The 13,537-nt window shown below is 42.0% G+C and overlaps 2 protein-coding genes across 3 annotated transcripts in view; one reads left to right on the top strand and one right to left on the bottom strand.

Moving 5' to 3' along the window:
* The window catches only part of LOC121582598 (protein Niban 2), a 46,305-nt gene extending 40,765 nt beyond the window's left edge, over positions 1-5,540 (bottom strand). The window contains exon 1 of the mRNA XM_041898520.2: positions 5,238-5,540. Within this exon, the coding sequence (XP_041754454.2) occupies positions 5,238-5,292 (55 nt within the window). The 5' untranslated portion in view covers positions 5,293-5,540. The remainder of the gene's footprint in view (positions 1-5,237) is intronic.
* A 4,423-nt stretch (positions 5,541-9,963) lies between these two features.
* The window catches only part of LOC121582599 (syntaxin-binding protein 1), a 37,296-nt gene continuing 33,722 nt past the window's right edge, over positions 9,964-13,537 (top strand). Inside the window, exon 1 of one of the 2 annotated variants that reach the window (XM_041898521.2) lies at positions 9,964-10,128. In XM_041898521.2, the coding sequence (XP_041754455.1) occupies positions 10,092-10,128 (37 nt within the window). In that variant the 5' untranslated portion in view covers positions 9,964-10,091. The remainder of the gene's footprint in view (positions 10,129-13,537) is intronic. The other variant, XM_041898522.2, reaches the window with a different exon arrangement.

Below are 13,537 nucleotides of genomic sequence, written 5' to 3'. Positions count from 1 at the left end.
CTGCACCAGATTTGCCAGTTCTTGCTGTGAGATGTTACCCCACTCTTCCACCAAGGCACCTGTAAGTTCCTGAACATTTCTGGGGGAGAATGGCCCTAGCCCTCATCCTCCGATCCAACAGGTCCCAGACGTGCTCAATGGGATTGAGATCCTGGCTAATCGCTGGCCTTGGCAGAACACTGACATTCCTGTCTTGCAGGAAATCACGCACAGAACGAGCAGTATGGCTGGTGGCAATGTCATGCTAGAGGGTCATGTCAGGATGAGCCTGCAGGAAGGGTACCACATGAGGGAGGAGGATGTCTTCCCTGTAACGCACAGCGTTGAGATTGCCTGCAATGACTACAAGCTCAGTCCGATGATGCTGTGACACACCGCCCCAGACCATGACGGACCCTACACCTCCAAAACGATCCCGCTTCAGAGTACAGGCCTCGGTGTAACGCTCATTCCTTCGACGATAAACACGAATCTGACCATCACCCCTGGTGAGGCAAAACCACGACTCGTCAGTGAAGAGCACTTTTTGCCAGTCCTGTCTGGTCCAGCGACGGTGGGTTTGTGCCCATAGACGACGTTGTTGTCTGGTAAGGACCTGCCTTACAACAGGCCTACAAGCCCTCAGTCCAGCCTCTCTCAGCCTATTGTGGACAGTCTGAGCACTGATGGAGGGATTGTGCGTTCCTGGTGTAACTCGGGCAGTTGTTGTTGCCATCCTGTAGCTGTCCCGCAGGTGTGATGTTCAGATGTACCGATCCTGTGCAGGTGTTGTTACACGTGGTCTGCCACTGTGAGGACGATCAGCTGTCCGTCCTGTCTCCCTGTAGCACTGTCTTATGCGTCTCACAGTACGGACATTGCAATTTATTGCCCTGGCCACATCTGCAGTCCTCATGCCTCCTTGCAGCATGCCTAAGGCACGTTCACGCTTATGAGCAGGGACCCTGGGCATCTTTCTTTTGGTGTTTTTCAGAGTCAGTAGAAAGGCGTCTTTAGTGTCCTAAGTTTTCATAACTGTGACCTTAATTGCCTACCGTCTGTAAGCGTCTTAACGACCGTTCCACAGGTGCATGTTCATTAATTGTTTATGGTTCATTGAACAAGCATGGGAAACAGTGTTTAACGCATTACAATGAAGATCTGTGAAGTTATTTGGATTTTTACGAATTATCTATGAAAGACAGGGTCCTGAAAATGGGACTTTTCTCTTTTGCTGAGTTTATTACATTTTTAGTTTTTCTTCATTTTCTTTCTCCACTCCATACACACAAACAACAATTTACAGACACACACAAACAATGACTACATCTCATTTGCCCAGACCCGCATGATCACACCCTCATCCCTGATGCATGCATTATTGTTTGCCACTTGGCCTTAAATTGTATCTCAGTGTAGCTCAGTTGGTAGAGCATGGCGCTTGCAACGCCAGGGATGTGGGTTCGTTTCCCACGGGGGGCCAGTATGAAAATGTATGCACTCACTAACTGTAAGTTGCTCTGGATAAGAGTGTCTGCTAAATGACTAAAATGTAAATGTAAATTTGATTTTCCATTGTGTTAATGATGGTGGATTGGTTGATTTCCAAGTGTTTAGCATCCGAGTGATGAGAAGAGAATCTTCCAACCCATTGGGTATCTCACTACACCCCCATATGCAATGTCTTGAAATATGCAGACAGACGGATAACAAGTTTATATTGTAATACTTCTGACAGACATCTTTCTATCTCCGCCCACGTCAGGCCTTTATAGCATAATTTCATTAGTTATGCGCCAACTTTGCCTCCATCTTGTGCCAACAATCAGTTCTTTTTAAGTCTTGGTTCCAATAGTTTCAATTTTTTTCTAAGAGATTGTCAGTTGGATACGCTCTCTGCAAGGTTTTGTATAGAGTGCATTCGCAAAGTATTCAGACCCCTTGAATTTTTCCACATTTTGTTACGTTACAACCTTATTATAAAATTGATGACAAAACAAGAACAGGTTTAGAATTTTCTGCAAATTTAAAAGATAAATAAAAAAAATACCTTAAGTATTCACTTCTAGGCAAATCCCTGCCTTATCTTAGCTCATTGGTCACCATAGCAACACCCACCCGTAGTATGCGTTCCAGCAGGTATATCTCACTGGTCATCCCCAAAGCCAACACCTCCTTTAGCCGCCATTCCTTCTAGTTCTCTGCTGCAAATGACTGGAACAAGGAACAAACTGCAAAAATCTCTGAAGCTGGAGACACTTATCTCACTCACTATCTTTAAGCATCAGTTGTCAGAGCAGCTTACCGATCACTGCACCTGTACACGGCCCATCTGTAATTAGCCCACCCAACTACCTCATCCCCATATTGTTATTTACATTGTTATTTATTTTGCTCATTTGCACCCCAGTATCTCTATTTGCACATCATCTTCTGCACATCTATCACTCCAGTGTTAATACTAAACTATAATTGTCATTATTTTGCACTATGGCCTATTTATTGCCTTACCTCCATAACTTACTACATTTGCACACACTGTATATAGATTTTCTATTGTGTTATTGACTGTACGTTTTGTTTATTCCATATGTAACTCTGTGTTGTTGTTGTTTTTACCGCACTGCTTTGCTTTATCTTGGCCAGGTCGCAGTTGTAAATGAGAACGTGTTCTCAACTGGCTTACCTGGTTAAATAAAGGTGAAATAAAAAATAAAATTCAGACCCCTTACTATGAGACTCATAAATGAGCTCAGGTGCATCCTGTTTCCATTGATCATCCTTCAGATGTTTCTACAACTTGATTGGAGTCCACCTGTGGTTAATTCAATTGATTGGACATTATTTGGAAAGGCACACACACACCTGTCTATATAAGGTCCCACAATTGACAGTGCATGTCAGAGCAAATACCAAGCCATGAGGTCAAAGGAATTGTCCGTAGAGCTCCGAGACAGGATTGTGTCGAGGCACAGATCTGGGGAAGGATACCAAAACATTTCTGCAGCATTAAAAGGTCCCCAAGCACACAGTGGCCTCCATCATTCTTAAATGGAAAAGTTTGGAACCATCAAGACTCTTCCTAGAGCTGGCCGCCCGGCCAAACTGGGCAATCGGAGGAGAAGGGCTTTGGTCAGGGAGGTGTCCAAGAACCCGATGGTCACTCTGACAGTGAAAACAACCATCTCTGCAGCACTCTACCAATTAGGTACTGTTAGGTGTAGCACAGAACATTTACGACAAACCTTACCTTGGCGACACTTTTTGTTCTTGAGTCGGCCAAACATGCATCTTCTAAAATTTCCATTTGCAGGTGGTGCATTTGTATTTAGAAAACGCTCCATTATTAAAATAAATCCATTTTAAATATTGCAAAGTTAAGGTTGGTTGAAAATTATCTGTGCTATACACCAAACAGTACCTAACCTGTAGCCCTTGATCATGACTCTCAGTTCCATTACATTACACAAAAGAGTCATTGGATGAAGGCGTCTTCTATATGGGGGAGTGCGGTAAGGTTTTGAAAGCATAAGGACCTTATCTTTCATATCAGCAAGAAATAATGTTTAAAAAAACAAGGCCATATTTCCATGTTACAGCACTTGTTTACAGTGGTGTAAAGTAGTTAAGTAAAAATACTTGAAAGTACTACTTAAGTAGTTTTTGGGGATATCTGTACTTTACTATTTATATTTGACAGCTTTTACTTCATTACATTCCTAAAGAAAATAAGGTACTTTTTACTCCATGCATTTTCCCTGACACCCAAAAGTACTCGTTACATTTTGAATGCTTATCAGGAGAACATCCCTGGTCATCCCTACTTCTTCTGATCTGGTGGACTCACTAAACACGTTTCATTTGTAAATTATGTCTGAGTGTTGAAGTGGCTATCCATAAAAATAAAAATTAATGGTGCTGTCTGGTTTGCTTAATATAAGGAATGTTTTACTATTTATACTTATAATACTTAAGTATCAAAAGTAAATGTAATTGCTAAAATATACATAAGTATTTTTTAAACCAAATACTTTTACTCAAGTAGTATTTTACTGGGCGACTTTCACTTTTACTTGAGTGATTTTCTTTTAAGGTCTCTTTTTTTTTTTTTTTACACCCCTTTTTCTAAAATGTTGTGATATCCAATTGGTAGTTAGTGTCTTGTCCCATCTCTGCAACTCCCAATGTGCCGGAGGAAACAGCGAAGTCAGCTTGCAGGCGGCTGGCCCGCCACAAGGAGTAGCTAGAGCATGATGGGACAAGGACATCCCAGCCGGCCAAACCCTCCCCTAACCCGGACGACGCTGGGCCAATTGTGCGACGCCTCATGTGTATCACGGTCACGGCCGGGTGTAGTGACACCTCAAGCACTGCAATGCCTTAGACCACTGCGCCAATCGGGAGGCCCTGTATCTTTACTTTTACTCAAGTATGACAATTGAGTACTTTTTCCACCACTGCTTGTTTACGGAAAACAGTCGGAAGACAGAGTGGCCTACCTGTGCTAATTAGCTATCTGCTTCTCCATACACCTGTGTGTAAATGGTAGTGACGCCACAAACATGTTGTCACTGAAAAATACTGTCGGCTGTTAAAAATGGTTAAAACAGTAAGTGTGTTATGCATTTGTGAAATTATTTTGTGATATGAAAGTAGAGGGATCTATGGTTCTGGAACCATACCACAATGGAGAATCGATTCACGTTTAGATGGAGTGTTTGGCAGTTTTGTCTTCCAGAGCCAATTCACCCTTTTAAACAGAACAAGTAATATCCTTGGACAAAGGATTAACGTTAGGCTCCTTTAGTCCAATATTGGGCTACCTAACCTGTAACTCCCAGTAATGGATACCAAAAATATTTGGTTAAATCACATTATTTAGTGAAACAATCTATAGCTATTATCATCTCTGAGATAAGGGCTTTAACATTGGGCTTGATTCAAGTAGGGAGAGTTTGTCCGTTTATAATGTAATTCAACTGAGTCTTATGCGAGGCAACTTTACATTATGTAGCGTTCTAATTTATTGCAACAATGTACATTTTAAAACTTGCAACTTTCGAGGGACGCTGACGGTCGAGTAAATTTCCTGTGCGGGAATAGAGAAAAGTGGATAAGGAGCCCATGTACTTTTAAATGAATTGTCTTGTATCCCTCTTCACATTTTACGCAAATATATTAAGCAGCAATTCCAGATGGAAATTAGAGGAAAGTCAATTTTATTTCCACATGAATTGTCATGAGAAGGAGGATCTTACCGGTAATCATCTTTCGCTTGCCCTCGTCCAGGTGAGTGGAAATGACATCCCCCATCGCTACAACCCCGCTGGTTAACCAACAAACCCCAAGAGAAGGGGCAAGAAAGGCGCGTTGGCCAATATCAAATACAGTATCTGAACCTAAGAGAGGAAGAAATACACAAGCCTACTGCGTATGACTTCCCCTTTCCCCGAAACGACCCCACATTCAATGTTTCAAAAGCAAGTTGGTCGCTTATCCGCCAGAATATCTGGGTCGACAAAAAGTTGTGGAAGAGCGTGTCCTGTTGTACCTTTCCTGGATTGTGAGAAAACTCAAATGAAAAGTTAGAGAGTGGGCTAAATTAGTTCATTCTGACAAGACACACCCTCTCAAAATCATCACTCCATCGTGTTCAGCCTCATGGGTGTGGCTTTCAAAGTAATCTTCTGGGTCTACAATTACCACTGTGGAGTGCGTAAAATACCCTTTAGTGATTTACAGAAGTTATATCTGGACCAAATTTCTACTTCATTATTGAAGTAGGCTAATAATCGTTTTTCAACACTAATATAGCCTAGGCTACACTACAGCCATCTATCATGTAATGTGTGATGATGTTATTCTGTAAAGTTTTTGTCAAATGTTTAAATTCTATTTTTGTAAGAAAGTAATCTTTGACAGGAAACAATGCCATGTTTAGTGAGAGGATGATGAGCTAGAAGGATGGGGATGAGACTGCTCAAACGAGGAGGTATACTGCCACCGTGTGGACCATCAAAGTTGGCAAAAGTGAAAGGACCACCACGGACCATTTTCATCCAATTTTGGCTGAAGATTTTTGACCAATAATAATAAATAAATAAACGCTACAGACTATTAAAACGCGTCGGTGATTCGTATAAGCTACATAACATAATTGCACTACAAATGTACTAGACATTTCTAAAGTTACTATGGGCCTATCAACAAAACACAGATGCAAATTGGCAATTAAAATGGCCTACAGTTGTGTTTTTTCACATATTTCGACAGAGATGAACTACATAAGGAATTCATTAGTAGCTTAAACGTATCCGTGGTGATTTTAGCATGTCAATCTTGGTGGGGCAAACAAAAACAAACAAAAAAGTGAGATGCATGCCAACAAAGCCACAACACTACACTAAACAATACATTAGTTGCACTATAACTGTGACAAATGGTGCCCACAAACTGTTAGGGCCAACATAACGCTCTCCCAACAGCAGAGCTTTCTTTTCAGCACCATGGAGTGAATCCTAACCACTGCTACAACTGGCTATCAGCGGAGCCTTGTCTGGCAGCGAAACAGTTAATTCAGCCTAATTTACTGCTTTAAAAAAAAACCTAGCTGAAATGACTGATTTGTTTAAACACATTTTTGTTCAGCACTTTTTAAATGTACAGCGACATAATTCTAAACATGGGACTGTTCTTACAGTATTCTCCCTGTACAGTCGTGACCTCCTGTAGCTCAGTTGGTAGGGCATGGTGCTTGCAACGCCAGGGTTGTGGGTTCGATTCCCACGGGGGGCCAGTATGAAAAATGTGTGCACTCACTAACTGTAATTCGCTCTGGATAAGAGCGTCTGCTAAATGTAAAAAATGTGTCAAACGTTTTGAGAATGACACAAATACTAATTTTCACAAAGTCTGCTGCCTGTTTTGATGATGGCAATTTGCATATACTCCAGAATGTCATGAAGAGTGATCAGATGAATTGCAATTAATTGCAAGGTCCCTCTTTGCCATGAAAATGAACTTAATCCCCCCAAAACATTTCCACTGTATTTCAGCCCTGCCACAAAAGGACCAGCTGCCATCATGTCAGTGATTCTCTCGTTAACACAGGTGAGAGTGTTGACGAGGACAAGGCTGGAGATCACTCTGTCATGCTGATTGAGTTAGAATAACAGACTGGAAGCTTTAAAAGGAGGGTGGTGCTTGAAATCATTGTTCTTCCTCTGTTAACCATGGTTACCTGCAAGGAAACACGTGCCGTCATCATTGCTTTGCACAAAAAGGGCTTCACAGGCAAGGATATTGCTGCTAGTAAGATTGCTACTAAATCAACCATCTATCGGATCATCAAGAACTTCAAGGAGAGAGGTTCAATTGTTGTGAAGAAGGCGTCAGGGCGCCCAAGAAAGTCCAGCAAGCGCCAGGGCCGTCTCCTAAAGTTGATTCAGCTGCGGGATCGGGGCACCACCAGTGCATAGCTTGCTCAGGAATGGCAGCAGGCAGGTGCGAGTGCATCTGCACGCACAGTGAGGCGAAGACTTTTGGAGGATGGCCTGGTGTCAAGAAGGGCAGCAAAGAAGCCACTTCTCTCCAGGAAAAACATCAGGGACAGACTGATATTCTGCAAAAGGTACAGGGATTGGACTGCTGAGGACTGGGGTAAAGTCATTTTCTCTGATGAATCCCTTTTCCGTTTGTTTGGGGCATCCGGAAAACACCTTGTCCGGAGAAGACAAGGTGAGCGCTACCATCAGTCCTGTGTCATGCCAACAGTAAAGCATCCTGAGACCATTCATGTGTGGGGTTGCTTCTCAGCCAAGGGAGTGGGCTCACTCACAATTTTGCCTAAGAACACAGCCAAGAATAAAGAATAGTACCAACACATCCTCCGAGAGCAACTTCTCCCAACTATCCAAGAACAGTTTGGTGACGACCAATGCCTTTTCCAGCATGATGGAGCACCTTGCCATAAGGCAAAAGTGATAACTAAGTGGCTCGGGGAACAAAACATCGACATTTTGGGTCCATGGCCAGGAAACTCCCCAGACCTTAATCCCATTGAGAACTTGTGGTCGATCCTCAAGAGGCGGGTGGACAAACAAAAACCCACAAATTCTGGGATGTGGCCCAGAAGTTAATTGACAGCATGCCAGGGCGGATTGCAGAGGTCTTGAAAAAGAAGGGTCAACACTGCAAATCTTGACTCTTTGCATAAACTTAATGTAATTGTCAATAAAAGCATTTGACACTTATGGAATGCTTGTAATTATACTTCAGTATACCATAGTAACATCTGACAAAAATATCTCATAACACTGAAGCATCGAACTTTGTGAAGACCAATCCTTGTGTCATTCTCAAATCTTTTGACCAAAACTGTACACCAAGTCAGAACTGTAGGATAAATAAAGGGGGCATATAAGCAGACAATGAAAGCTCTTACAATATTCGATGATTGCATTTCTCTAAAACAGGCTATAGGCTACATGTCCACCACCAAGTCAGAACAGTAGGCTAAGTTATGAGGGGGAAAGGGACCAAATTATTAGGGTGAGGCACATGGGCTACTAACAGCTTACTACACAACATACATTTAGTATTACTTTCTTCGCTACAGTATACGTATCTCCCTGGCATATTACATAATTTATGCAGCAGCATACAATACATTTTTGGACTCACCTTGTTGTGCTGTGCTCACTTGTACAGGAAGGTGGCGTGGCGGTCCTTGTGGCCAAATTTTGTCATCAAACTTTGGCATCAAAGTCTGGCATTCTCTGGATTTATGGTGCTTTCAAGACAACTGGGAACTCTGACAAAAACAAGGTCGAATCATGACGTCAGTTATCTTCAGATCGGAGCTCTAGAAAGAGGCCAGAGTTCCCAACTTGGAATTCCGAGTTGGATGACCGTTCAAAACGTATTTTCCCAGTCGGAGCTCGTTTTTTTTCAGAGTTCCCAGTTGTCTTGAACTCATTGAAGTCTGAGATTTCCCAGTTACGAGTTTCCAGTTGTTTTGAACGCGGCAGAAATCATGCTGGATTGAAAGCATGGCCAATGTATTCAACCTTTTCTGGCCCATGGCATGTGAATGTTTATCCTTTTAAGCTTGGAAAATAGACCCTTACACCCAGGCTTGGACCACAAACCCACTCCACTGAATAGCAGGCTAGTGATTGCTTTGCAATGCTTGCAGTTAGCCACTGATTCCTTCCAAACCACTCATTGTTGAATTTGCGATTTCCAACTTGTTGTGTAATGTTTATGGCCGATGAGCACCGATACATTTATTTATAATTTGTCTTCATATGACAAGGATTGAAAAGGATTTGCCAGTAGATTGTCGACGTGATTCATGATGATGACTGCTTGTCTAGCTTGCTAACTAAGATTATGAAAATATGATGTTGACATGATCAGTCCAATCAAAGCTACGGTAGAAATAACAGGATTTTATATCATTTTATCTGTTGCCAATGGCCTTGAGCCTTCTTGGATGGGCACTTCTAATGTAACTCTGTGGCAGCACCCAAGGGGCTTAAATTTTCGAGCTCTCCCTGTAGATTTTGCAGTGACATAGTGTCCCCATGAGTGACAGAACGCTGAGCCAATCACAGCGCAACTAGAGAACATTACCAACTCCTACACTCCGTATTTTCCGCTGGCTGCCCCACCACCACAAAAAGCACTGAGCTAGGCTGAAACACCTGCATTTTGGAGCTGCCTTACTCAAGAAAGCAAAGAAGCGACCATGTTTGTATGCAGCTGTATTAATTCAATTATTATTTTTTACATTGTTTGCAAACTGATATGTGACACTTATTAATGCCAACATAACATGCAAAACAGGCAACAATGTGGCTCTGCCCCACCTGCCCTGAATGACAGGTCGCCACTGAAACTTATAATAATGAAATTGGTATAAATATAATTGGCTAATGTAGCCACTGATATGGGGGCGGAGGGATAAGCAGTGACGTCTCCATTCGAAGCTCTGCAGCGATGTGAGGTGTGCACATTCGGTCGAGCAGAGAAACGAGGGGAATACTGCGAGGGAGAAAGAGGGAGTCAAAGGGAGAGATTGAGAATACGGTCAAACACACAAGAGCATCATGGCACCCATAGGACTCAAGGCGGTGGTCGGTGAAAGTAAGAATACCTTTTAATATTTAGCCTATTGACCATTTTATATGGATTGAACATCCATTGATACACATCGATGGGATGCACTGTTCGTTTTTCTCGGACAGAGTGGTGATGTGCATGAGCCATGGACGTATAGCATGAGCCAGGGACCTATAGACGTGCCATTTCTCTGTTACAGAGATGCTGATGCGCATTACAATTTCGACGGAATAGGCTATAATCTGAGCATGGTTCAATTTCGCGCGCTGCGGCCAATGATCAATTATGAAAAATCGAACTCTGCATAAGAAGATGCTTTGGTCGAGAAGACAGATACGCCCATACTCCGAATGTGAAATTAAAATACAAACTGTTCGGCAGTGGGGTGACATTACATAGCGTCTAAAACCATATGCTATTCCAGGCAAGTGATTTTTTTATTTAGGCACAATGTATACCGCCACACTAGAACGTTGTAGGCCGATAACAATTATATAATTTCATGTCATTGATGATTAGATGGATCGTAAATGAATATTCTCCACCTTTTAGCGCTGAGTCTAGAGCGTTTATGAGATTCCCGTGTTTCAGCAATGCCTCACCCGTATGATGGATCACCAGTGCAATAAGCTGCGATGAACATCATCCTTCAGCATGAACGGTTCAAACAAGAAAATGAAGGTTGAGCATCATGATAGTCTTGGTCTGCAGTATTAGAGTAATGGCGGAGGGTGAGCTGTCCTCTATATGGAGGAGAGGAATAAAGTAGACAGTAAAAACACAGAGAAAAAAAATCCGCATTCCGTATGTTAACACACCTTTTTGCGGTGCTTTCATCCGCATATAATAGGAGGCAATGTGCCTTGGCACACAGGCCTACTTGCCCACGATCTACAAGCATAATTTGCGCAGTATAAGTAGCAGTTGAAGCCTAATGAAACAGCATCGGTGTATGGTTTTAAAATAAGCATCGATGGTTGTTTTCAGACAGAGCTGTCACTAGGCCTATTGCCCAATTCCCTGAAGGTTGAGGTCCATGGATGTTGTAGGCCATAGCCAGGTAGGGGGTTTTGGGACATCTCTCTGTTCAAACGAAATATTCTGTACACTTATATTGCTTACTTCAAATAGCCTATTGAACCAATAAAAGTTCTATATAGAACCCTGTTTTAGGTTATTCTTCGCTGAACCAAAATTGGTTCATATAGAACCATTGGGTTCCATATAGAACCAATTTCGGTTCTATATAGAACCTTTATGGGTGTCATATATGAAGCAAGTTTAGAACACATTTTGGTTCAATCCAGAAGTGTAGCATCACATTTTACATTTTAGTCATTTAGCAGACGCTCTTATCCAGAGCGACTTACAGTTAGTGATTACATTTTTATACTGGCCCCCCGTGGGAAACGAACCCACAACCCTGGCGTTGCAGCCATGCTCTACCGCTACATCCCTGCCCATTCCTCCCCTACCCAGACGACGCTGGGCCAATTGTGCGCCGCCCATGAGTCTCCCGGTCGCGGCCGGCTGCGACAGAGCCTGGATTCGAACCAGGATCTCTAGTGGCACAGTTAGCACTGCGATGCAGTGCCTTAGACCACTGCGCCACTCAGGAAATCACAAATCAACTGACAAATTGTGTGGACTAGTGGCGCGCGGGTCAGCTGTTTGTTCACCCGCACACGCCCGCAATTGTTAACCCATCCGCAACCGTCCGACTATATGTTATAAAGTGAAAATATGAGGGCGGCACACGACCCTTATCCGCTAATATAGAAAATGCGCAGTAGGCTGCAGTCAGAGAATGGCGGAACGATTTTTTTTTTGCCTGATTTGGATGTGTTTCTGCTTATAATTTCCGACATTTTGGTGGCTATTTGTTAGTCAACTTGTCTCTAATTAGATACATGCAGCTTTTCTTCTGTCATTAGACTAAATAAACCTCTGCTCACCAGAATAATGTCATACATCGATAGAATGAATGCTTCAATCTAGTTGACATCGGTCAAGTATTCTCTGTGAAAATGACTCAACATGTTTCTGATAACATTTCAGTTCGGCTTGGATGCATATTTTATTGGTTGAAATACTATTATCAGCTTTTATGATGCTGATAAAGATAGCACCACTACAGACGGTAGCCTATCTAACGCATTCGCATTCGCTCAAGATGCTGAAATAAATAAATCGTATTTCTCCACTGCTGTTCCCAAGTTATAAAATGTGCCTACATTTGGTGTATCACTATACTGCAAGAAATGATTAATTCTGCAGGAGTTAATATTAAGGCTATGTGAGAGATTATAGACCTACAGTCGTTATCCAGATTTCAGTTTTCATTTAACCCATCTGAACAGTAGGCTACAGTTCCATTGACGTGCCATATGCCTATTTGAAGTCCTTGTCTTGTGACTGTCAAATGTGTATAGTGCCTCACAATCATCACACAAACATACCCGGCACTGTTATCATGCTCTTTTACCACTTCACCAAATATTTCCCAAACATTATTTTTTCTGGCACTGCCTTCTCTTTATTTTCAACTCTCCATTTCGCAGCTTCTCTCTTATTGAATTAAACTCCGACATTGTCCTCTTTGTCTCCGTGGATCGACGTTAACTTTTTCTGCCCTTTCACAAAAGCATTTGGCAACTGGCGTGTAGGCGAAAAGTTTTGGCTTACGCACGAATGCCAGATAGCCTAAAATAATAAAAGAAAAACCTCAATGTAGCCTATAGATATAAATTGACAAGAATTATACATTTATGGATTTTTATCCATAAATTGATATTTCATGACCCTAAACCCGCCTGCCCTGTGGATATAGGCAAAAAACTGGGACTGTGGGTTATGAGTCAATCCCCGCATCATAAGTGTGCGCATCTTAAACACAAACCAGATTTATGACGGGGTGAGGAATTGTCCTGGACCTAAAGGCTCACCAAATATACCTTATCATATAATAAAACATGTTCTTATCGTAATCAACAGCAACGGACTTATATCCAGAGGTTATTATGGATGTGTAGGCATAGCCTACAAGGCTGAAGCCGTCAGACCAGAGATAACCGAAGCTTTGGAATACCCATGTCACTTTGATCAATGAGGTATATAAATCGATTACTTCAGTAATGGTAGTGCAATTAGATATGCAAAAAAATATTCAATAAACGAACCCAACAGCTTGATTCTCAAGAGATAGCCTATTGATCTGGTTAGCCTACCCAAATACCAACCTGGACTCAGGGGCAGACATAACATAGTAAACGGAAATCCGGGACATTCAAATTAGTATGATATGTTACATTTGGTATGTTATGTATTCATTTGTGGATGTCCATCATCCATTTCATATGATATGTTATGAATTACAATTCGTATGATATGTTACGAATTGCAATTAGTATAATATGTTACACATTTGCAATAC

Source organism: Coregonus clupeaformis, unplaced genomic scaffold (assembly GCF_020615455.1).
Source record: "Coregonus clupeaformis isolate EN_2021a unplaced genomic scaffold, ASM2061545v1 scaf0094, whole genome shotgun sequence".
Taxonomy (NCBI): Eukaryota; Metazoa; Chordata; class Actinopteri; order Salmoniformes; family Salmonidae; genus Coregonus; species Coregonus clupeaformis.
Note: the sequence above shows the minus strand (reverse complement) of the source record. Positions and strands in the feature narration are given on the sequence as shown.